Source organism: Nematostella vectensis, chromosome 5, assembly GCF_932526225.1.
Source record: "Nematostella vectensis chromosome 5, jaNemVect1.1, whole genome shotgun sequence".
Taxonomy (NCBI): domain Eukaryota; kingdom Metazoa; phylum Cnidaria; class Anthozoa; order Actiniaria; family Edwardsiidae; genus Nematostella; species Nematostella vectensis.
The window spans coordinates 16,075,887-16,097,374 of record NC_064038.1 but is presented as its reverse complement, the minus strand read 5'-3'; the positions used below and the strand labels follow the sequence as shown (position 1 = coordinate 16,097,374).

Sequence of the window (21,488 nt, the reverse complement as noted above, 5' to 3'; positions counted from 1 at the left end):
ATAGGATTGCAGACTCAGAATCGGGGCTTACAGAACAACACGAAGACAAACAAGTAAAGTTGAAAAAAATGACATAACCAGGATTCGAACCTGGGTTATTGCGGCCACAACGCAATGTATTAACCAGTATACAAACTTTGTGATATTGATTTGAGATAAAGAAAAACTGACAAATGAATGGAAGCTTACTGTGGAGTTCTAAGCTTTTTGCTTATGCTTTTGAACAAGATGGGAGTGCATACTCAGTATTAGGGCTTATAGAACAACACGAAGATAAACAAGTGAAGTTGAAAAAAAAAATGCAGTGACCAGGATTGGAACCTGGGTTATTGCGGCCACAACGCAATATAGTAACCACTATACGATCACGGCGAGATTGATTTCATATAAAGAACAAAATGACAAATAAACGAAAGCTTCCTGTGGAGTTCTAAGCTTTTTGCTTATGCTATTAAACAAGGTACGAGTGCAGACTCAGTATTGGGGCTTAAAGAACAACACAAGGACAAACAGTGAATTTGAAAAAATATGCCGTGACCAGTATTCGAACCTGGGTTATTGCGGCAACAACGCAATGTACTAACCAGTATACGATCACTTCGAGATTGATTTGAGATTAAAAAAAAAATGACAAATAAATGGAAGCTACCTATGGAGTTCTAAGGTTTTTGCTTTTACTATTGAACAAGGTACGATTGCAGACTCAGTATTGGGGCTTAAAGAACAACAGAAAGACAAACAAGTAAAGTTAAAAAAAAATGCCATGACCAGGATTCGAACCTGGGTTATTGCGTCAACAACGCAATGTACTAACCAGTATACGATCAGTTCGAGATTGATTTGAGATAAAAAAAAATAACAAATAAATGGAAGCTTCCTATGGAGTTCTAAGCTTTTTGCTTATGCTCTTGAACAAGATAGGAGTGCAGACTCAGTATTGGGGCTTAAAGAACTACACAAAGACAAACAAGTAAAGTTGAAAAAAAAATGCCATGACCAGGATTCGAACCTGTGTTATTGCGGCCACAACGCAATGTACTAACCACTATACGATCACGGCGAGGATGATTTGAGACAAAGAAAAACTGACAAATAAATGGAAGCTTCCTGTGGAGTTCTAAGCTTTTTGCTTTTGCTATTAAACAAGGTACGAGTGCAGACTCAGTATTGGGGCTTAAAGAACAACACAAAGACAAACAAATAAAGTTAAAAAAATGCCGTGACCAGGAATCGAACCTGGGTTACTGCGGCCACAACGCAATCTACTAACCACTATACGATCACGCCGAGATTGATTTGAGATAAAGAAAAAATAACAAATAAATGGAAGCTTCCTATGGAGTTCTAAGTTTTTGCTTATGCTCTTGAACAAGATAGGAGTGCATACACTGTATTGGGGCTTACAGAACAACACGAAGACAAACAAGTAAAGTTAAGAAAAAAAATGCCGTGACCAGGATTCGAACCTGGGTTATTGTGGCCACAACGCAATGTACTAACCAGTATACAAACTTGGCGATATTGATTTGAGATAAAGAAAAACTGACAAATGAATGGAAGCTTACTGTGGAGTTCTAAGCTTTTTGCTTATGCTTTTGAACAAGATGGGAGTGCATACTCAGTATTAGGGCTGATAGAACAACACGAAGACAAACAAGTGTAGTTGAAAAAAAATGCAGTGACCAGGATTGGAACCTGGGTTATTGCGGCAACAACGCAATATAGTAACCACTATACGATCACGGCGAGATTGAATTCAGATAAAGAAAAAAATGACAAATAAATGGAAGCTTCCTGGGGAGTTCTAAACTTTTTGCTTTTGCTATTAAACAAGGTACGAGTGCAGACTCAGTATTGGGGCTTAAAGGACAACACAAAGACAAACAAATAAAGTTAAAAAAATGCCGTGACCAGGAATCGAACCTGGGTTACTGCGGCCACAACGCAATCTACTAACCACTATACGATCACGCCGAGATTGATTTGAGATAAAGAAAAAATAACAAATAAATGGAAGCTTCCTATGGAGTTCTAAGCTTTTTGCTTATGCTCTTGAACAAGATAGGAGTGCATACACAGTATTGGGGCTTACAGAACAACACGAAGACAAACAAGTAAAGTTAAGAAAAAAAATGCCGTGACCAGGATTCGAACCTGGGTTATTGCGGCCACAACGCAATGTACTAACCACTATACGATCACGGCGAGATTGAATTCAGATAAAGAAAAAATGACAAATAAATGGAAGCTTTCCATGGAGTTCTAAGCTTTTTGCTTATGCTCTTAAACAAGGTACGAGTTCATACTCAGTATTGGGGCTTACAGAACAACACGAAGACAAACAAGTAAAGTTGAAAAAATATGCCGTGACCAGGATTCGAACCTGGGTTATTGCGGCAACAACGCAGTGTGCTAACCAGTATACAATCAAGGGGAGATTGAATTCTGATAAAGAAAAACATGACAAATAAATGGAAGCTTCCTGTGGAGTTCTAAGCTTTTTGCTTATGCTCTTAAACAAGGTACGAGTTCATACTCAGTATTGGGGCTTACAGAACAACACTAAGACAAACAAGTAAAGTTGAAAAAATATGCCGTGACCAGGTTTCGAACCTGGGTTATTGCGGCCACAACGCAATGTACTAACCACTATACGATCACGGCGAGGATGATTTGAGATAAAAAAAATGACAAAGAGAGGAGTTCTAAACTTTTGGCTTATGCTCTTGAACAAGGTAAGAGTGCATACTTAGTACCGGGTCTTACAGAAAAACACGAAGACAAACAAGTAATGTTAAAAAAAAAAATGCCGTGACCAGGACTCGAACCTGGGTTATTGCGGCCACAACGCAATGTACTAACCACTATACGATCACGGGGAGATTGAATTCTGATAAAGAAAAAATGACCAATAAATGGAAGCTTCCTGTGGAGTTCTAAGCTTTTTGCTTATGCTCTTGAACAAGATAGGATTGAAGACTCAGAATCGGGGCTTACAGAACAACACGAAGACAAACAAGTAAAGTTGAAAAAAATGACATGACCAGGATTCGAACCTGGGTTATTGCGGCCACAACGCAATGTACTAACCAGTATACAAACTTTGTGATATTGATTTGAGATAAAGAAAAACTGACAAATGAATGGAAGCTTACTGTGGAGTTCTAAGCTTTTTGCTTATGCTTTTGAACAAGATGGGAGTGCATACTCAGTATTAGGGCTTATAGAACAACACGAAGATAAACAAGTGAAGTTGAAAAAAAAAATGCAGTGACCAGGATTGGAACCTGGGTTATTGCGGCCACAACGCAATATAGTAACCACTATACGATCACGGCGAGATTGAATTCAGATAAAGAAAAAAATGACAAATAAATGGAAGCTTCCTGTGGAGTTCTGAGCTTTTTGCTTTTGCTATTAAACAAGGTACGAGTGCAGACTCAGTATTGGGGCTTAAAGAACAACACAAAGACAAACAAATAAAGTTAAAAAAATGCCGTGACCAAGAATCGAACCTGGGTTACTGCGGCCACAACGCAATCTACTAACCACTATACGATCACGCCGAGATTGATTTGAGATAAAGAAAAAATAACAAATAAATGGAAGCTTCCTATGGAGTTCTAAGTTTTTGCTTATGCTCTTGAACAAGATAGGAGTGCATACACTGTATTGGGGCTTACAGAACAACACGAAGACAAACAAGTAAAGTTAAGAAAAAAAATGCCGTGACCAGGATTCGAACCTGGGTTATTGCGGCCACAACGCAATGTACTAACCAGTATACAAACTTGGCGATATTGATTTGAGATAAAGAAAAACTGACAAATGAATGGAAGCTTACTGTGGAGTTCTAAGCTTTTTGCTTATGCTTTTGAACAAGATGGGAGTGCATACTCAGTATTAGGGCTGATAGAACAACACGAAGACAAACAAGTGAAGTTGAAAAAAAATGCAGTGACCAGGATTGGAACCTGGGTTATTGCGGCAACAACGCAATATAGTAACCACTATACGATCACGGCGAGATTGAATTCAGATAAAGAAAAAAATGACAAATAAATGGAAGCTTCCTGGGGAGTTCTAAACTTTTTGCTTTTGCTATTAAACAAGGTACGAGTGCAGACTCAGTATTGGGGCTTAAAGGACAACACAAAGACAAACAAATAAAGTTAAAAAAATGCCGTGACCAGGAATCGAACCTGGGTTACTGCGGCCACAACGCAATCTACTAACCACTATACGATCACGCCGAGATTGATTTGAGATAAAGAAAAAATAACAAATAAATGGAAGCTTCCTATGGAGTTCTAAGCTTTTTGCTTATGCTCTTGAACAAGATAGGAGTGCATACACAGTATTGGGGCTTACAGAACAACACGAAGACAAACAAGTAAAGTTAAGAAAAAAAATGCCGTGACCAGGATTCGAACCTGGGTTATTGCGGCAACAACGCAATGTACTAACCAGTATACAATCAAGGGGAGATTGAATTCAGATAAAGAAAAACATGACAAATAAATGGAAGCTTCCTGTGGAGTTCTAAGCTTTTTGCTTATGCTCTTAAACAAGGTACGAGTTCATACTCAGTATTGGGGCTTACAGAACAACACTAAGACAAACAAGTAAAGTTGAAAAAATATGCCGTGACCAGGTTTCGAACCTGGGTTATTGCGGCCACAACGCAATGTACTAACCACTATACGATCACGGCGAGGATGATTTGAGATAAAAAAAATGACAAAGAGAGGAGTTCTAAACTTTTTGCTTATGCTCTTGAACAAGGTAAGAGTGCATACTCAGTACCGGGTCTTACAGAAAAACACGAAGACAAACAAGTAATGTTAAAAAAAAAATGCCGTGACCAGGACTCGAACCTGGGTTATTGCGGCCACAACGCAATGTACTAACCACTATACGATCACGGGGAGATTGAATTCTGATAAAGAAAAAATGACCAATAAATGGAAGCTTCCTGTGGAGTTCTAAGCTTTTTGCTTATGATCTTAAACAAGGTACGAGTGCATACTCAGTATTGGGGCTTACAAAACAACACGAAGACAAACAAGTAAAGTTGAAAAAAATGACATGACCAGGATTCGAACCTGGGTTATTGCGGCCACAACGCAATGTACTAACCAGTATACAAACTTGGCGATATTTTTTTGAGATAAAGAAAAACTGACAAATGAATGGAAGCTTACTGTGGAGTTCTAAGCTTTTTGCTTATGCTTTTGAACAAGATGGGAGTGCATACTCAGTATTAGGGCTTATAGAACAACACGAAGACAAACAAGTGAAGTTGAAAAAAAAATGCAGTGACCAGGATTGGAACCTGGGTTATTGCGGCCACAACGCAATATAGTAACCACTATACGATCACGGCGAGATTGAATTCAGATAAAGAAAAAAATGACAAATAAATGGAAGCTTCCTGTGGAGTTCTAAGCTTTTTGCTTTTGCTATTAAACAAGGTACGAGTGCAGACTCAGTATTGGGGCTTAAAGAACAACACAAAGACAAACAAATAAAGTTAAAAAAATGCCGTGACCAGGAATCGAACCTGGGTTACTGCGGCCACAACGCAATCTACTAACCACTATACGATCACGCCGAGATTGATTTGAGATAAAGAAAAAATAACAAATAAATGGAAGCTTCCTATGGAGTTCTATGTTTTTGCTTATGCTCTTGAACAAGATAGGAGTGCATACACTGTATTGGGGCTTACAGAACAACACGAAGACAAACAAGTAAAGTTAAGAAAAAAAATGCCGTGACCAGGATTCGAACCTGGGTTATTGTGGCCACAACGCAATGTACTAACCAGTATACAAACTTGGCGATATTGATTTGAGATAAAGAAAAACTGACAAATGAATGGAAGCTTACTGTGGAGTTCTAAGCTTTTTGCTTATGCTTTTGAACAAGATGGTAGTGCATACTCAGTATTAGGGCTGATAGAACAACACGAAGACAAACAAGTGAAGTTGAAAAAAAATGCAGTGACCAGGATTGGAACCTGGGTTATTGCGGCAACAACGCAATATAGTAACCACTATACGATCACGGCGAGATTGAATTCAGATAAAGAAAAAAATGACAAATAAATGGAAGCTTCCTGGGGAGTTCTAAACTTTTTGCTTTTGCTATTAAACAAGGTACGAGTGCAGACTCAGTATTGGGGCTTAAAGGACAACACAAAGACAAACAAATAAAGTTAAAAAAATGCCGTGACCAGGAATCGAACCTGGGTTACTGCGGCCACAACGCAATCTACTAACCACTATACGATCACGCCGAGATTGATTTGAGATAAAGAAAAAAATAACAAATAAATGGAAGCTTCCTATGGAGTTCTAAGCTTTTTGCTTATGCTCTTGAACAAGATAGGAGTGCATACACAGTATTGGGGCTTACAGAACAACACGAAGACAAACAAGTAAAGTTAAGAAAAAAAATGCCGTGACCAGGATTCGAACCTGGGTTATTGCGGCCACAACGCAATGTACTAACCACTATACGATCACGGCGAGATTGAATTCAGATAAAGAAAAAATGACAAATAAATGGAAGCTTCCCATGGAGTTCTAAGCTTTTTGCTTATGCTCTTAAACAAGGTACGAGTTCATACTCAGTATTGGGGCTTACAGGACAACACGAAGACAAACAAGTAAAGTTGAAAAAAAATGCAGTGACCAGGATTGGAACCTGGGTTATTGCGGCAACAACGCAATATAGTAACCACTATACGATCACGGCGAGATTGAATTCAGATAAAGAAAAAAATGACAAATAAATGGAAGCTTCCGTGGGAGTTCTAAACTTTTTGCTTTTGCTATTAAACAAGGTACGAGTGCAGACTCAGTATTGGGGCTTAAAGGACAACACAAAGACAAACAAATAAAGTTAAAAAAATGCCGTGACCAGGAATCGAACCTGGGTTACTGCGGCCACAACGCAATCTACTAACCACTATACGATCACGCCGAGATTGATTTGAGATAAAGAAAAAATAACAAATAAATGGAAGCTTCCTATGGAGTTCTAAGCTTTTTGCTTATGCTCTTGAACAAGATAGGAGTGCATACACAGTATTGGGGCTTACAGAACAACACGAAGACAAACAAGTAAAGTTAAGAAAAAAAATGCCATGACCAGGATTCGAACCTGGGTTATTGCGGCCACAACGCAATGTACTAACCACTATACGATCACGGCGAGATTGAATTCAGATAAAGAAAAAATGACAAATAAATGGAAGCTTCCCATGGAGTTCTAAGCTTTTTGCTTATGCTCTTAAACAAGGTACGAGTTCATACTCAGTATTGGGGCTTACAGAACAACACGAAGACAAACAAGTAAAGTTGAAAAAATATGCCGTGACCAGGATTCGAACCTGGGTTATTGCGGCAACAACGCAATGTGCTAACCAGTATACAATCAAGGGGAGATTGAATTCAGATAAAGAAAAACATGACAAATAAATGGAAGCTTCCTGTGGAGTTCTAAGCTTTTTGCTTATGCTCTCAAACAAGGTACGAGTTCATACTCAGTATTGGGGCTTACAGAACAACACTAAGACAAACAAGTAAAGTTGAAAAAATATGCCGTGACCAGGTTTCGAACCTGGGTTATTGCGGCCACAACGCAATGTACTAACCACTATACGATCACGGCGAGGATGATTTGAGATAAAAAAAATGACAAAGAGAGGAGTTCTAAACTTTTGGCTTATGCTCTTGAACAAGGTAAGAGTGCATACTCAGTACCGGGTCTTACAGAAAAACACGAAGACAAACAAGTAATGTTAAAAAAAAAATGCCGTGACCAGGACTCGAACCTGGGTTATTGCGGCCACAACGCAATGTACTAACCACTATACGATCACGGGGAGATTGAATTCTGATAAAGAAAAAATGACCAATAAATGGAAGCTTCCTGTGGAGTTCTAAGCTTTTTGCTTATGCTCTTGAACAAGATAGGATTGCAGACTCAGAATCGGGGCTTACAGAACAACACGAAGACAAACAAGTAAAGTTGAAAAAAATGACATGACCAGGATTCGAACCTGGGTTATTGCGGCCACAACGCAATGTACTAACCAGTATACAAACTTTGTGATATTGATTTGAGATAAAGAAAAACTGACAAATGAATGGAAGCTTACTGTGGAGTTCTAAGCTTTTTGCTTATGCTTTTGAACAAGATTGGAGTGCATACTCAGTATTAGGGCTTATAGAACAACACGAAGATAAACAAGTGAAGTTGAAAAAAAAAATGCAGTGACCAGGATTGGAACCTGGGTTATTGCGGCCACAACGCAATATAGTAACCACTATACGATCACGGCGAGATTGAATTCAGATAAAGAAAAAAATGACAAATAAATGGAAGCTTCCTGTGGAGTTCTGAGCTTTTTGCTTTTGCTATTAAACAAGGTACGAGTGCAGACTCAGTATTGGGGCTTAAAGAACAACACAAAGACAAACAAATAAAGTTAAAAAAATGCCGTGACCAGGAATCGAACCTGGGTTACTGCGGCCACAACGCAATCTACTAACCACTATACGATCACGCCGAGATTGATTTGAGATAAAGAAAAAATAACAAATAAATGGAAGCTTCCTATGGAGTTCTATGTTTTTGCTTATGCTCTTGAACAAGATAGGAGTGCATACACTGTATTGGGGCTTACAGAACAACACGAAGACAAACAAGTAAAGTTAAGAAAAAAAATGCCGTGACCAGGATTCGAACCTGGGTTATTGCGGCCACAACGAAATGTACTAACCAGTATACAAACTTGGCGATATTGATTTGAGATAAAGAAAAACTGACAAATGAATGGAAGCTTACTGTGGAGTTCTAAGCTTTTTGCTTATGCTTTTGAACAAGATGGGAGTGCATACTCAGTATTAGGGCTGATAGAACAACACGAAGACAAACAAGTGAAGTTGAAAAAAAATGCAGTGACCAGGATTGGAACCTGGGTTATTGCGGCAACAACGCAATATAGTAACCACTATACGATCACGGCGAGATTGAATTCAGATAAAGAAAAAAATGACAAATAAATGGAAGCTTCCTGTGGAGTTTTAAACTTTTTGCTTTTGCTATTAAACAAGGTACGAGTGCAGACTCAGTATTGGGGCTTAAAGGACAACACAAAGACAAACAAATAAAGTTAAAAAAATGCCGTGACCAGGAATCGAACCTGGGTTACTGCGGCCACAACGCAATCTACTAACCACTATACGATCACGCCGAGATTGATTTGAGATAAAGAAAAAATAACAAATAAATGGAAGCTTCCTATGGAGTTCTAAGCTTTTTGCTTATGCTCTTGAACAAGATAGGAGTGCATACACAGTATTGGGGCTTACAGAACAACACGAAGACAAACAAGTAAAGTTAAGAAAAAAAATGCCGTGACCAGGATTCGAACCTGGGTTATTGCGGCAACAACGCAATGTGCTAACCAGTATACAATCAAGGGGAGATTGAATTCAGATAAAGAAAAACATGACAAATAAATGGAAGCTTCCTGTGGAGTTCTAAGCTTTTTGCTTATGCTCTTAAACAAGGTACGAGTTCATACTCAGTATTGGGGCTTACAGAACAACACTAAGACAAACAAGTAAAGTTGAAAAAATATGCCGTGACCAGGTTTCGAACCTGGGTTATTCCGGCCACAACGCAATGTACTAACCACTATACGATCACGGCGAGGATGATTTGAGATAAAAAAAATGACAAAGAGAGGAGTTCTAAACTTTTTGCTTATGCTCTTGAACAAGGTAAGAGTGCATACTCAGTACCGGGTCTTACAGAAAAACACGAAGACAAACAAGTAATGTTAAAAAAAAATGCCGTGACCAGGACTCGAACCTGGGTTATTGCGGCCACAACGCAATGTACTAACCACTATACGATCACGGGGAGATTGAATTCTGATAAAGAAAAAATGACCAATAAATGGAAGCTTCCTGTGGCGTTCTAAGCTTTTTGCTTATGATCTTAGACAAGGTACGAGTGCATACTCAGTATTGGGGCTTACAGAACAACACGAAGACAAACAAGTAAAGTTGAAAAAAATGACATGACCAGGATTCGAACCTGGGTTATTGCGGCCACAACGCAATGTACTAACCATTATACAAACTTGGCGATATTGATTTGAGATAAAGAAAAACTGACAAATGAATGGAAGCTTACTGTGGAGTTCTAAGCTTTTTTCTTATGCTTTTGAACAAGATGGGAGTGCATACTCAGTATTAGGGCTTATAGAACAACACGAAGACAAACAAGTGAAGTTGAAAAAAAAAATGCCGTGACCAGGATTGGAACCTGGGTTATTGCGGCCACAACGCAATATAGTAACCACTATACGATCACGTCGAGATTAAATTCAGATAAAGAAAAAAATGACAAATAAATGGAAGCTTCCTGTGGAGTTCTAAGCTTTTTGCTTTTGCTATTAAACAAGGTACGAGTGCAGACTCAGTATTGGGGCTTAAAGAACAACACAAAGACAAACAAATAAAGTTAAAAAAATGCCGTGACCAGGAATCAAACCTGGGTTACTGCGGCCACAACGCAATCTACTAACCACTATACGATCACGCCGAGATTGATTTGAGATAAAGAAAAAATAACAAATAAATGGAAGCTTCCTATGGAGTTCTAAGCTTTTTGCTTATGCTCTTAAACAAGGTACGAGTGCATACACAGTATTGGGGCTTAAGGAACAACACAAAGACACACAAGTAAAGTTGAAAAAAATGCCGTGACCAGGAATCGAACCTGGGTTACTGCGGACATAACACAGTCTACTAACCACTATACGATCACGGCGAGATTGAATTCACATAAAGAAAAAATAACAAATAAGTGGAAGCTTCCTGTGGAGTTCTAAGCATTTTGCTTATGCTCTTAAACAAGGTACGAGTACATACTCAGTATTGGGGCTTAAGGAACAACACAAAGACACACAAGTAAAGTTGAACAAAATGCCGTGACCAGGAATCGAACCTGGGTTACTGCGGACATAACATAGTCTACTAACCACTATACGATCACGGCGAGATTGATTTGAGATAAAGAAGGAATGACAAATAAATGGAAGCTTTCTGTGGATTTCTAAGCTTTTTGCTTATGCTCTTAAACAAGGTACGAGTGCATACTCAGTATTGGGGCTTACAGAACAACACGACGACAAACATATAAAGTTGAAAAAAAAAATGACACGACTAGGATTCGAACCTGGGTTTTTGCGGCCACGACGCAATATACTAACCAGTATACGATCACGGCGAGATTGATTTGAGAAAAAGAAAAAATGACAAATAAATGGAAGCTTCCTGTGGAGTTCTAATCTTTTTGCTTATACTCGTAAACAAGGTACGAGAGCAGACTAAGTTTTGGGGCTTAAAGAACAAAACAGAGATAAACAAGTAAAGCTGAAAAAAAAATGCCGTGACGAGGATTCGAACCTGGGTTTTTGCGGCCACAACGCAATGTACTAACAACTATACGATCCCGTCGAGATATAATTCACAATTATGTTATTTTTTAGTCGCGTCAGTACTTAATCTCCTTGTTGACCTTTATTGTCTAAAAGACATATGCAGTTTATTATGGCGATGACATCACTTGTAAGTCCCTCCAAAGAGACAAAGATTCTGTCAATCAATGTTGATCTGTTTCAGCAAAAATAGTAAGTGTATCTCAACCTTCTCTTTCAGTAACTTCAGAATTTTTCCGATCAAGCAAGTAAACAACACGGGATTTCGGGTTGCTTCTTATAGTCATTTGACCTAGTAACCTCATTTGAAACGAATATATAGAAAACGGAATAGCCCAATAAAAGTTATTCGCAGTGTAACTCTCTTTTTATTGCTTGCTGGGGCAAATTTTGCTGAAAGGAATTGGAGAGATAAAAGGAAGATTTCCAAGGAGCGGCTTAGAAGTCGTTTGCTTATATTGTAATTTCAGTTATAAATAAGAACTGACTGCAAACGCATAATTGTGAAACATTCACATTAACTACCAAGAAAACGGTTATCTTGCATTCTTAAAAAAAGAATGCAAGATTATGGTTTCTAATACATAGATTTTCACATTTCAGAAAAGGCTCACACAAATGACCAGGTCTTTTCTACTAAAGTTGTTCTATTTTGCATTTGTTTGTTAGGGGTGGCTCTAAGTAGGGCCAAAAAAATTGCAAAGCCGACTATGTTTGAAGTCGTCTAGCGGGGTATTGGGAAAAGTTTTCAATCAGCAATAACCGCGCCTCGGATGGACCTCATCAGCTACGGTAATGCCACTGCGCAAAGCTAGCTGTGATAAAGACGACTACGAGTTCCCTTTGGAAAACAAGTCTTGTTAATGCGGGACAAGAGAGTAACGAATTATTGAAATCTTTGATTGACAAAGCAATTAGAATATCTTTGGTAGAAAAAAGGCTATCAGGAGCAAGTGCTGACTAAATGTGGTTCAATGTTTGGAAAAAAGAAAGATGTGACAAAAATTTTCATTATTTTCAAATTATTTGAAAACAAAGCAAAAATAACATGCCCCTACACTGCGAGCGTTTTATTAAATCAAAGAAAATAAATTTTCTGGAAGGAGAAATCTAAGTAAACTGGGAAGAATATAATATTAAAACTGCATTTATTCAACACTCTCATTGCTACGCAGTCCAATAAATATTTATGATATCAAAAGGATGGTAAAAAAAGACGAACCTGTAAGTCAGAAAAAGTTGCCGTGACCAGGATTCGAACCTGCAATCTGTTACAAAACTAATGGGACACTTCCCCTCCCCCTTCCCCAATTTTGGGGGGCAAATGATCACCTTGCTACTGCTTGTGTTTTGAGCTGAAAAATCGCCTCTAACCAATATTAATCGGGGGAGAGGGTTGGCGGTTGTTCGTATGGGAAGTGTCCCACTTACTTTTGTTGAGGATTGTCTGAGCAAGTGATTGACAGGTCCTGGAACAGGAAACACTATCGTTGATAACGCATCGACGATACAGCTATGCGAACGTCGAAATCGAACACATACAATTATCGTGCCAGGATCGCGCGTAAAATTGGACAGAAGCTTCGGAGACGACTATTTTTCATTGTAATCAATCTCATCTGTTTCTTCATATAAGAAATACCGCCTATGAAGAATTTATTACGTGAGAGATTTTCACTACAAATTTAGTCACGCAAGCTTGTCTCGGGGAGAAGGTCAATTCGATAAATTCATCTGTTTTACAATAGTTTTGCTAAATATCCGACACTTTGACACACAAGTTATGCTTGAAGAGTTCAAGCAAAGTGTATGCAATGCTTTTTCTGTGGAGCATTCGCTAAAATGGAAGGCTACAGACTACGTCTTCTGTTCTTGCTTATGTGGCTCAACGATTAACACCAACGGTTAACCATTTTAAAATTGTTGAAAAAATGCCTTACGAAAGAAATTCGAACTCTAAAATATAACAGTAAAAACTTGAGATTCAAGCTCATAAGTTGACACTAGTTTTGTTTGAATGAGGGTTTGCATTTTGGAGAGAGAGCTCATGGTAGACGGTTGACCGTCGTTTTACTAAGATAAAAAGTCCATTTTTATATAAACGGTCTATGACGGTTGACCGTTCAAAAAAGCCCTATTATATATTTAAAATCATTTGTAAGCTTCATATACCTAAATAGTTTTGTGATGGTAATAGAATAGACAAATGATTGAAGAAATCCGGCTACCATGAGTGGGAATAATATTTTTCTAAAAATGGTAGACCGTACACGGTCCACACCCGCTTTTTTGCACCGCCATGCTAAATGTATAAACACTTGTTGTGATGTACATTGAAAATGAAATGAAACGAGGCTCTCATGTTTTCTAAAACAGATGAACCGCCTATTTATCGCTTCCTTTAGTCGATTTGTTATTTATTGTTTAATTGGGAAATACTTATTAGGGGGGGGGGGGGGTTCAGAGGAACTGGTGGGAGGCGTGGATCGCCCCTCCGGGCCTCCCAGCCCCGTCTCCCGTCTTAGGCCTGGGAGGCGCAAATCGCCCTCCGAGCCCCCCAGCCCCGTCTCTAAATATCAAGCGTATAATGTTTCACGTACATAAACAATCGGCGATCGCTAATGTAGACCGAATCGATTTCACGTACATAAGCTTTTGGCGATTGCTAATGTAGGCCAAATCGATTTCGCGTACGGGGCGATTGCTAATGTAGGCCAAAACGGTTTCACGTACACGAACAATCGGCAAAAGCTAATGTAGGCCAAAACGATTTCACGTACATAAACAATCGGCAAAAGCTAATGTAGGCAAAATAGATTTCGCGTACATGAATAATAATTAGAGCCGCAGGTGTTTCGCGTGCATGAATAATAATTAGGGCTGTAACACTTGTTGTGATGTACATTGAAAATGAAATGAAACGAGGCTCTCATGTTTTCTAAAACAGATGAACCGCCTATTTATCGCTTCCTTTAGTCGATTTGTTATTTATTGTTTAATTGGGAAATACTTATTGGGGGGGGGGGGGGGGTTCAGAGGAACTGGTGGGAGGCGTGGATCGCCCCTCCGGGCCTCCCAGCCCCGTCTCCCGTCTTAGGCCTGGGAGGCGCAAATCGCCCTCCGAGCCCCCCAGCCCCGTCTCTAAATATCAAGCGTATAATGTTTCACGTACATAAACAATCGGCAATCGCTAATGTAGACCGAATCGATTTCACGTACATAAGCTTTTGACGATTGCAAATGTAGGCCAAATCGATTTCGCGTACGGGGCGATTGCTAATGTAGGCCAAAACGGTTTCACGTACACGAACAATCGGCAAAAGCTAATGTAGGCCAAAACGATTTCACGTACATAAACAATCGGCAAAAGCTAATGTAGGCAAAATAGATTTCGCATACATGAATAATAATTAGGGCCGCAGGTGTTTCGCGTGCATGAATAATAATTAGGGCTGCAGGTGTTTCGCGTTCATGAATAATTAGGGTGTAGGCCGGGCGCGTGCAAGCCCAAGGACTTGCTCGTACACGACTTTTTGGGGCGAATAGCGGTGGGGCCGCGAAAACGAGAAGGGCCGCCAACCTACGGAGCGTGGAATAACCGTTTTTAGGCCGCGAGTTCAAAGCCGCCGGCGTGGCGTTTAAACCTGAGTTCTACTCGAACACCTCGCTCCCGAACTCCTCGCGAATTTTTCGCAGTCTCTTTTTCATCCTTTCGCGTGCCACCAGGGAGGGCCCTTTCCCGCATTTTTTATCATGCGGTGCGAGGCCGTGTCGAGCTCTGATAGCTGATAGTTGTATCTCTCTTGTTCCTGAAGTATTAGCCGAAACTCTTCGTCTGTGATACGCCCGTCTTGCAGAGCCTTAGAGACCAGCTCGCTGATCGAGTTTTTCTTACTCTCCGCTAGAACCATCGTGTCTTCGTGTTTAGCCACCTTGCTCGTAAGACCCCTAGAGACCACCCCCGCGCCCGCGCCCACGACACCGACCAGCCCAGCGACCCCTGCCAGCGGAGCGCCGATCAGAACCCCTATCCCACTCAAAGAGACTCCCAGCCCGGCGCTGGAAAGCGCCCCTGCAGCGATGCCGGATGCCACAGACACAGCATGGGTAACGGCGAAGGCGCGCTTATACTTCTTCCTCACCCGTCGATAATGCGTTATCTCATTGTCTAAAACCGCCTGAGTGTCACGTATTACCTGGAGTCGGAAACTTTGCGCGTCGCCGCCGGTGCTTGCCGGAGCGGTAGGCGTTTGCGGGGGGTGGGCGCTGGGGAGCGGGGGATATATGGATATGCCACCGCTGCTAACGTCGCTGTTCGCCATGCCTGTTATTTCGTGCCTAGGTTAGCTCTAATACGAGGCGGACAGGCTTGTCCTTAAAGTCCACCCGTCTACCGCGGTCATCCCTGATCCATATTCGGATACTCGAGACAAACTCAGAGGAAGACGCAGCGACACAAATGGGGATGTCGGGCCCATAGACGACTTTCTCGTGCGGCCTCCCGCGGGTTTCTAGGCAAGCGAGAACGTTTGAAGGCTCGTCTAAGGCGAGTCACTGCGAGCGGTCTATGATGTCGCAGAAGATGTAGATGGCCTCTATTTTCGGCAAAGTCACCTAAGTGGGGGGTCCCCCAAGGGCAGTGCGAGGCCCCGCTTCCCCATCTGACCGTCTTTAGCCTCTAGGCCAAATAGTGCGCAAAGCTCGGCGTTCAGGAACACAATGCCTGTGGACACGAGCACGATCTTCCCGGTGAGGGGATCCAGCTTCGCGGTCAGAATCTGGCTTTTAACGTGGTTGATCGTCTCCACGATGGACTCGGCCGTGTGGTGCCCGGCTGGCAGAGTAACGATGGGCGGGATGGAGGCTGCTAAACAGCTAAACAGCTGTTAAACAGCGAGCACTGCCGGAGCGCCACAAAGCGAGGACGCCTTATCGGCTGCTCGAAGAAGAGCGTCAGTTCACCTCCGGTGAACACAGCGTGTAGGACCACCATTGTGTTGAACATAGCCCGCCTTCGTGTCTAATAGGGCTGAGCATGGATTGTGAAGGCTGGCAGATGCTGAACGTGGTCCCCCGAAGGAAGGAGGAGGAGACGGAGAAGGCGGCAGTTGCGGCGGGAGCCTCTATAGCCGAACATATCAAACACGCTATAGCCGAACAAGTAAAAAACCGGTTTCCCTAGGTTTTCCTAGGTCTCTGACCCTCGCGCAAAAGCTTCTCTACGCCGTGCCCGCGACCCCCGTGGAGAGCACGGCCTCAGACATCACCCCCACTACTCACGCAGCTGGAGATACACGTGGCTGAGGACAAATCATTCACGACTAGGGTCCGAGACATATTCAAAGAGACAGTAGTCACGCACAAGTCCGCCAAGGAGTCTCGCCGGTGGCTATCGGAGCCTTCCTATGGGTACTGGCCACAACAACTCAACTTTGCGGTCTGGTGCGCAACCGCCGGATGTGGGGTGTCCCTAACTGACCCCACTTTCGCCACGAATTATTGAAATCTTTGATTGACAAAGCAATTAGAATATCTTTGGTAGAAAAAAGGCTATCAGGAGCAAACGTTGACTAAATGTGGTTCAATGTTTAGTAACAAGAAAAATGTGACAAAAATTTTCGTTATTTTCAAATTATTTGAAAACAAAGCAAAAATAACATGCCCCTACACTGCACGCGTTTGATATAATCAAAGAAAATAAGTTTTCAAGAAGGAGAAATCTAACTAAAATGAGAAGAATATAAGATAAAAACTGCATTCATTCAACACATTCATTGCTACGCAGTAAAATTAATAAACATTTATCAAATTAAAATGATGGTAAAATAGACGAGCCAGTAAGGTAGAAAAAGATGCCGTGACCAGGATTCGAACCTGGGTTATTCCGGCCACAACGCAATGTACTAACCACTATACGATCACGGCGAGATTGATTGCAGATAAAGAAAAAATGACAAATGCTTTTAAAACCGTAAGCACACATGTGAGGGAGGTTTGCGGACATGTCCCCTCTCTCCCTCTAGGTAGAGGCCTGGTTTCTATCCTTCTCTCCCCTTGTCGACTCTCTGCACTTTATTCGACCGGCGTTTCATCTTCTGCATCACGACCCACACCACGTCCATCATGAGCTTGACGAACTCCGCACAAGTGATCACCGACACTCCGATCCACAGACCAAGCTGACCCCCCACGTCGCCTAGGAAGCTCTCAGCCTTTAGCAAATAACAAAGTTCCCTTTTTAAACCGGTATATAACTGTACTACTACGATCAATGTAAGTTCAAGAACAAATTTCCCATATCAAACCGACATTTCGACATTTTTTTTTTCATTTCATTTTCATTTCATAAATTTTTTATACAAACTGTATGGTCATTTTAGGGCAAGAAAGGGGGCATAGTTAAAACTTGTTTTTTGCAACAAAGAGAAATCCTCAGAATGACAATTAATCAATTCTTGATTGCATTAAAAGATAACTAATATGGGTTACGGGTCAAACTACTCACCGGATAAGCCTCTTTGTAAGTGATCTTTTCCAAATTGAGGTCTTGGAAATAAATATTTAGACGGAGGAAGTCTTTCCTGCAGATACATTTTTTGTGAATTAATTCGTGTATATTATAAGGATGGTTATAATAATTTATTTTGGAGTTTTGTAGAGGTAAAGGTGATGGTGAAGATGATAATAAGATAATGGTGTTAATGGCGATGGTGTGATATCGTTTTGTGTGAGCTTATATTACTTTTATGAATTCCATAACTAGTCACATACCTTAATTTATCGGAGCTTTCGTTATAGAATATATTTTCGAAATTGTCCTTCTTTTTCTTGATCATTTTCACCATTGCATCCTACATAAAAAGTGTTTTTAGCTGCTAACTGCCAGTGAAATGAAACAGAAACCAGAATATTTTATTACTATAAAGCCAGTTTTTACCTGATATTGTTCTGACCATTGGGACTGTGAGATTGATCGAATGAATGATTTTTGACTAAAAAAACGAGATTATCATAGTCTCAAATCATCATCAAAAACCATCACCATCACCATCACCATCACCATCATCATCATCATCACCATAATCATCATCATCACCATTATTATCACCAGCAACATCACCATCAACAATATTACTATCGATGAACGAATGGTTTGAGTTACCTAGGATTCGAGGGAACTAATTTTAACTCATGAAAATAGATATTCATCACCTCGGTCGTGTTTTACATACGTGCAAGGCTGGGGACAACGCTTCAGACATCCCAATTGTCCTTTAAGGTAGTGCAGGCTTACATTATGAAGACATTCCACTATGATAGAGAAAAAAACAAAAATATTTGCCTTCAAGTGTTCCTTCAGGATAAAAGAAACTTATTTTGTGGGGTCATTCCCTGTGATTAGGCCTATGTAGATTGTGTCCGGCAACTTTTGAGCAACTTGATTGGTTATATCGAGGTTGCAAGGGACGCTGGGGCAACTCTCATTAAACCCACAAGCGCATCTATCTCTAGTAAACGTAAAATCCGCGTGAATGAAAGGGAAAAACAGGCAACGAAAGAACGTGCCATCCATCTAGCATTTTGTAGCGGAGAAAGGTAGTTTACGTTGCAACGCGTGTAGCGAGACGTGATCGATCAGAATAGGCTGTGAACTTTATCACTGTCTAAAGCGTCATGGAGTTTATTATATATGATGTATATACTGTATTTAATAAAATGATGCCTATCAAGTGAACTTTGACTAGTTAGAAAATTTACTAGAAAATACGTATCCTATTTATTGTTGAGTTAAAAGAGATTGATGACAAGTGTATTTATACATATCAAGAAAATTTAGCCAAAAATTGTCGTTTTTGCGAAACGCGGTCACTTCCATATAAGGAAACTAATATATTTCTTATTTGGAAAAATTGTCATTTAAGGTTGCCGTACCGCAGATGCTTTGTAAACTTAATGACTTGTAATCAGAAGAGAAAAACAGTGACTGTGATCTTTTTTGGTCAATTGAGAAAGTATTTGAGAAAAAACTAAGATTCCTCGATACCAGTCCCTCAAAACGACAACGCTTTCTTCATATGATTTAAATGATTAATTAATCATATTTTAATGATTGGAAAAATATTTAATGAAATTGAAAAAACAAGCAAAGAAATATGTTTTGTGCATTTATCTAGAACAAACGACTCTAAAGAGCGAGCAACTGTTTTTATTTCTTGTGGCAGCTTTTGGATATATTAGCAATTTTAATGCAACTTTTGGATATATTTTTAAGCAACTTTTCCAAAATTTACTAGCCCATCTACACATGCCTGTTATTCCCCTCCCCCCATTAATACTAGTCCAAAACTATGTAACAAATGTATACATGGCATTGTTCCCTTCCATTATTTAATCTCGTTCTCTAATGGAGGGGGACTATCCACCACTATTCGTTGAACCTGATGAGAATACTTGGGCGGAGACTGAACAAGACACATTTTGCTGTAATCATTTTTATCGAATTTTCAACTTTGTTTACCTTAATGGTCGCGCTAGACGAGGTATCGCTGGGGGGGACTGGGGACTTTCATAGAAATGAGAATAACCCGCGCCGCGCCCCGCCGCGCCCCCCAGCCCGTTTTCCGTAGTTTTTCGTAGACCCCCAACGCCTAGGGTATACCGTCTGGGGGCCTCGTGGGAGAGGGGTGTGTTATAGGGGTCGCTTAAAGCATTTGCTTTAAGGGGGTGGCGGCGCGTGCCCGTTTTCGGTAGAATTAAGGGAAGCAAGGGGGGAGCCTAAAACGATAACAGGGTGGCTGGCCCCCCTTGTGTGGTAATATTTGGGAACCTTGCAATTAGACCCTTGTCTGTCCTATAGTATACCGAGCCTACGGAGCGCGGAATAACCGTTTTTCGGCCGTAAATTCAAACCCGCTAGCGTGGCGTTTAAACCTGAGTCTTACTCGAACACCTCGCTCCCGAACTCTTCGCGAATTTCTCGCAGTCTCTTTTTCATCTTTTCGCGTGTCTCCAGGGACTTTCTCGGGGGCCCTCTCTTGCTTTTTTTCTTATAGGATTCGAGGCCGTGTCGAGCTCTGATAGTGGCCTTGGGCGCGTAGTATCTCTCTATCTCTCCCGAAGTATTAGCTGAAACTCCTCGTCTGAGACATGCCCGTCTTGCAGAGCCTTAGAGACCAGCTCGCTGATCGAGTTTTTCTTACTCTCCGCTAAAACCATCGTGTCTTCGTGTTTAGCCACCCTGCTCGTAAGATCTCTAGAGACTATCCCTGCGCCTGCGCCCACGACACCGATCAGCCCAGCGATCCCTGCCAGCGGACCGCCGATCAGAACCCCTATCCCACTCAAAGAGACCCCTACCCCGGCGCTGAAAAGCGCCCCTGCAGCGATGCCGGATGCCACAGACACAGCATGGGTAACGGCAAAGGCGCGCTTATACTTTTTCCGCACCTCTCGGTGATGCGTTATCTCGTTGTCTAGAACCCCATTAGTGTCACCAATTTTTTGTTTTGAGTCGGAAGCTTTGCACGTCGCCGCCGCTGTGCATACTGGGAAGCGAGGGGTATATGGCACCACCGCTAACGTCGCTGTTTGCCTCGTTTGTTACGTCGGAGCTAGGTTAGCTCTTATACAAGGCGAACGGGCTTGCCCTTAAAGTCCACCCGTCTACCGTATTTATCCCTTATCCATATTTGGATACTCGAGACGAAGTCAGAGGAAGTTGCTGCGACACAAACGGGGATGTCGGGTCCATAGATGACTTTCTCGTGCGGCCTCCCGCGGGTTTCTAGGCAAGCGAAAACGTTTGAAGGCTCGCCTAAGGAGAGGCATTGCGTGCGATCTACAATATCGCAGCAGATGTAGAGGGCCTCTATTTTCGGCAAAGCCACCTTAAGTGCCCCCCCCCCCCAAGGGAAGTGCGAGGCCCCGCTCCCCCAACTGATTGTCTTTAGCCTCTAGGCCA

General features: G+C 41.3%; 1 protein-coding gene and 9 non-coding genes across 11 annotated transcripts in view; all 10 read right to left on the bottom strand.

Annotated features, from left to right (window-relative positions):
* Nucleotides 1–2,133: 2,133 nt before the first annotated feature.
* Trnah-gug lies at nt 2,134–2,205 on the bottom strand. The gene has a single exon. It is a non-coding gene; the product is annotated as a tRNA-His (tRNA).
* A 387-nt stretch (nt 2,206–2,592) lies between these two features.
* Nucleotides 2,593–2,664, bottom strand: Trnah-gug. The gene has a single exon. It is a non-coding gene; the product is annotated as a tRNA-His (tRNA).
* Nucleotides 2,665–4,642: 1,978 nt separating this feature from the next.
* Nucleotides 4,643–4,714, bottom strand: Trnah-gug. Its single transcript has one exon. It is a non-coding gene; the product is annotated as a tRNA-His (tRNA).
* Nucleotides 4,715–6,461: 1,747 nt separating this feature from the next.
* Trnah-gug lies at nt 6,462–6,533 on the bottom strand. The gene has a single exon. It is a non-coding gene; the product is annotated as a tRNA-His (tRNA).
* A 616-nt stretch (nt 6,534–7,149) lies between these two features.
* On the bottom strand, nt 7,150–7,221 carry Trnah-gug. The gene has a single exon. It is a non-coding gene; the product is annotated as a tRNA-His (tRNA).
* A 387-nt stretch (nt 7,222–7,608) lies between these two features.
* Nucleotides 7,609–7,680, bottom strand: Trnah-gug. The gene has a single exon. It is a non-coding gene; the product is annotated as a tRNA-His (tRNA).
* A 1,977-nt stretch (nt 7,681–9,657) lies between these two features.
* Trnah-gug lies at nt 9,658–9,729 on the bottom strand. Its single transcript has one exon. It is a non-coding gene; the product is annotated as a tRNA-His (tRNA).
* Nucleotides 9,730–12,203: 2,474 nt separating this feature from the next.
* LOC116617099 lies at nt 12,204–12,340 on the bottom strand. The gene has a single exon (XR_004295639.2). It is a non-coding gene; the product is annotated as a U4 spliceosomal RNA (small nuclear RNA).
* Nucleotides 12,341–17,145: 4,805 nt separating this feature from the next.
* The window catches only part of LOC5510410 (degenerin mec-4), a 31,920-nt gene continuing 27,577 nt past the window's right edge, over nt 17,146–21,488 (bottom strand). Inside the window, exons 8-12 of one of the 2 annotated variants that reach the window (XM_048727465.1) lie at nt 18,760–18,838; nt 18,465–18,519; nt 18,299–18,378; nt 18,033–18,108; nt 17,146–17,739 (exon numbers count right to left, since the gene is read on the bottom strand). In XM_048727465.1, the coding sequence (XP_048583422.1) occupies nt 17,566–17,739; nt 18,033–18,108; nt 18,299–18,378; nt 18,465–18,519; nt 18,760–18,838 (464 nt within the window). In that variant the 3' untranslated portion in view covers nt 17,146–17,565. The remainder of the gene's footprint in view (nt 17,740–18,032; nt 18,109–18,298; nt 18,379–18,464; nt 18,520–18,759; nt 18,839–21,488) is intronic. The other variant, XM_032379508.2, reaches the window with a different exon arrangement.
* Nucleotides 17,381–17,452, bottom strand: Trnah-gug. Its single transcript has one exon. It is a non-coding gene; the product is annotated as a tRNA-His (tRNA).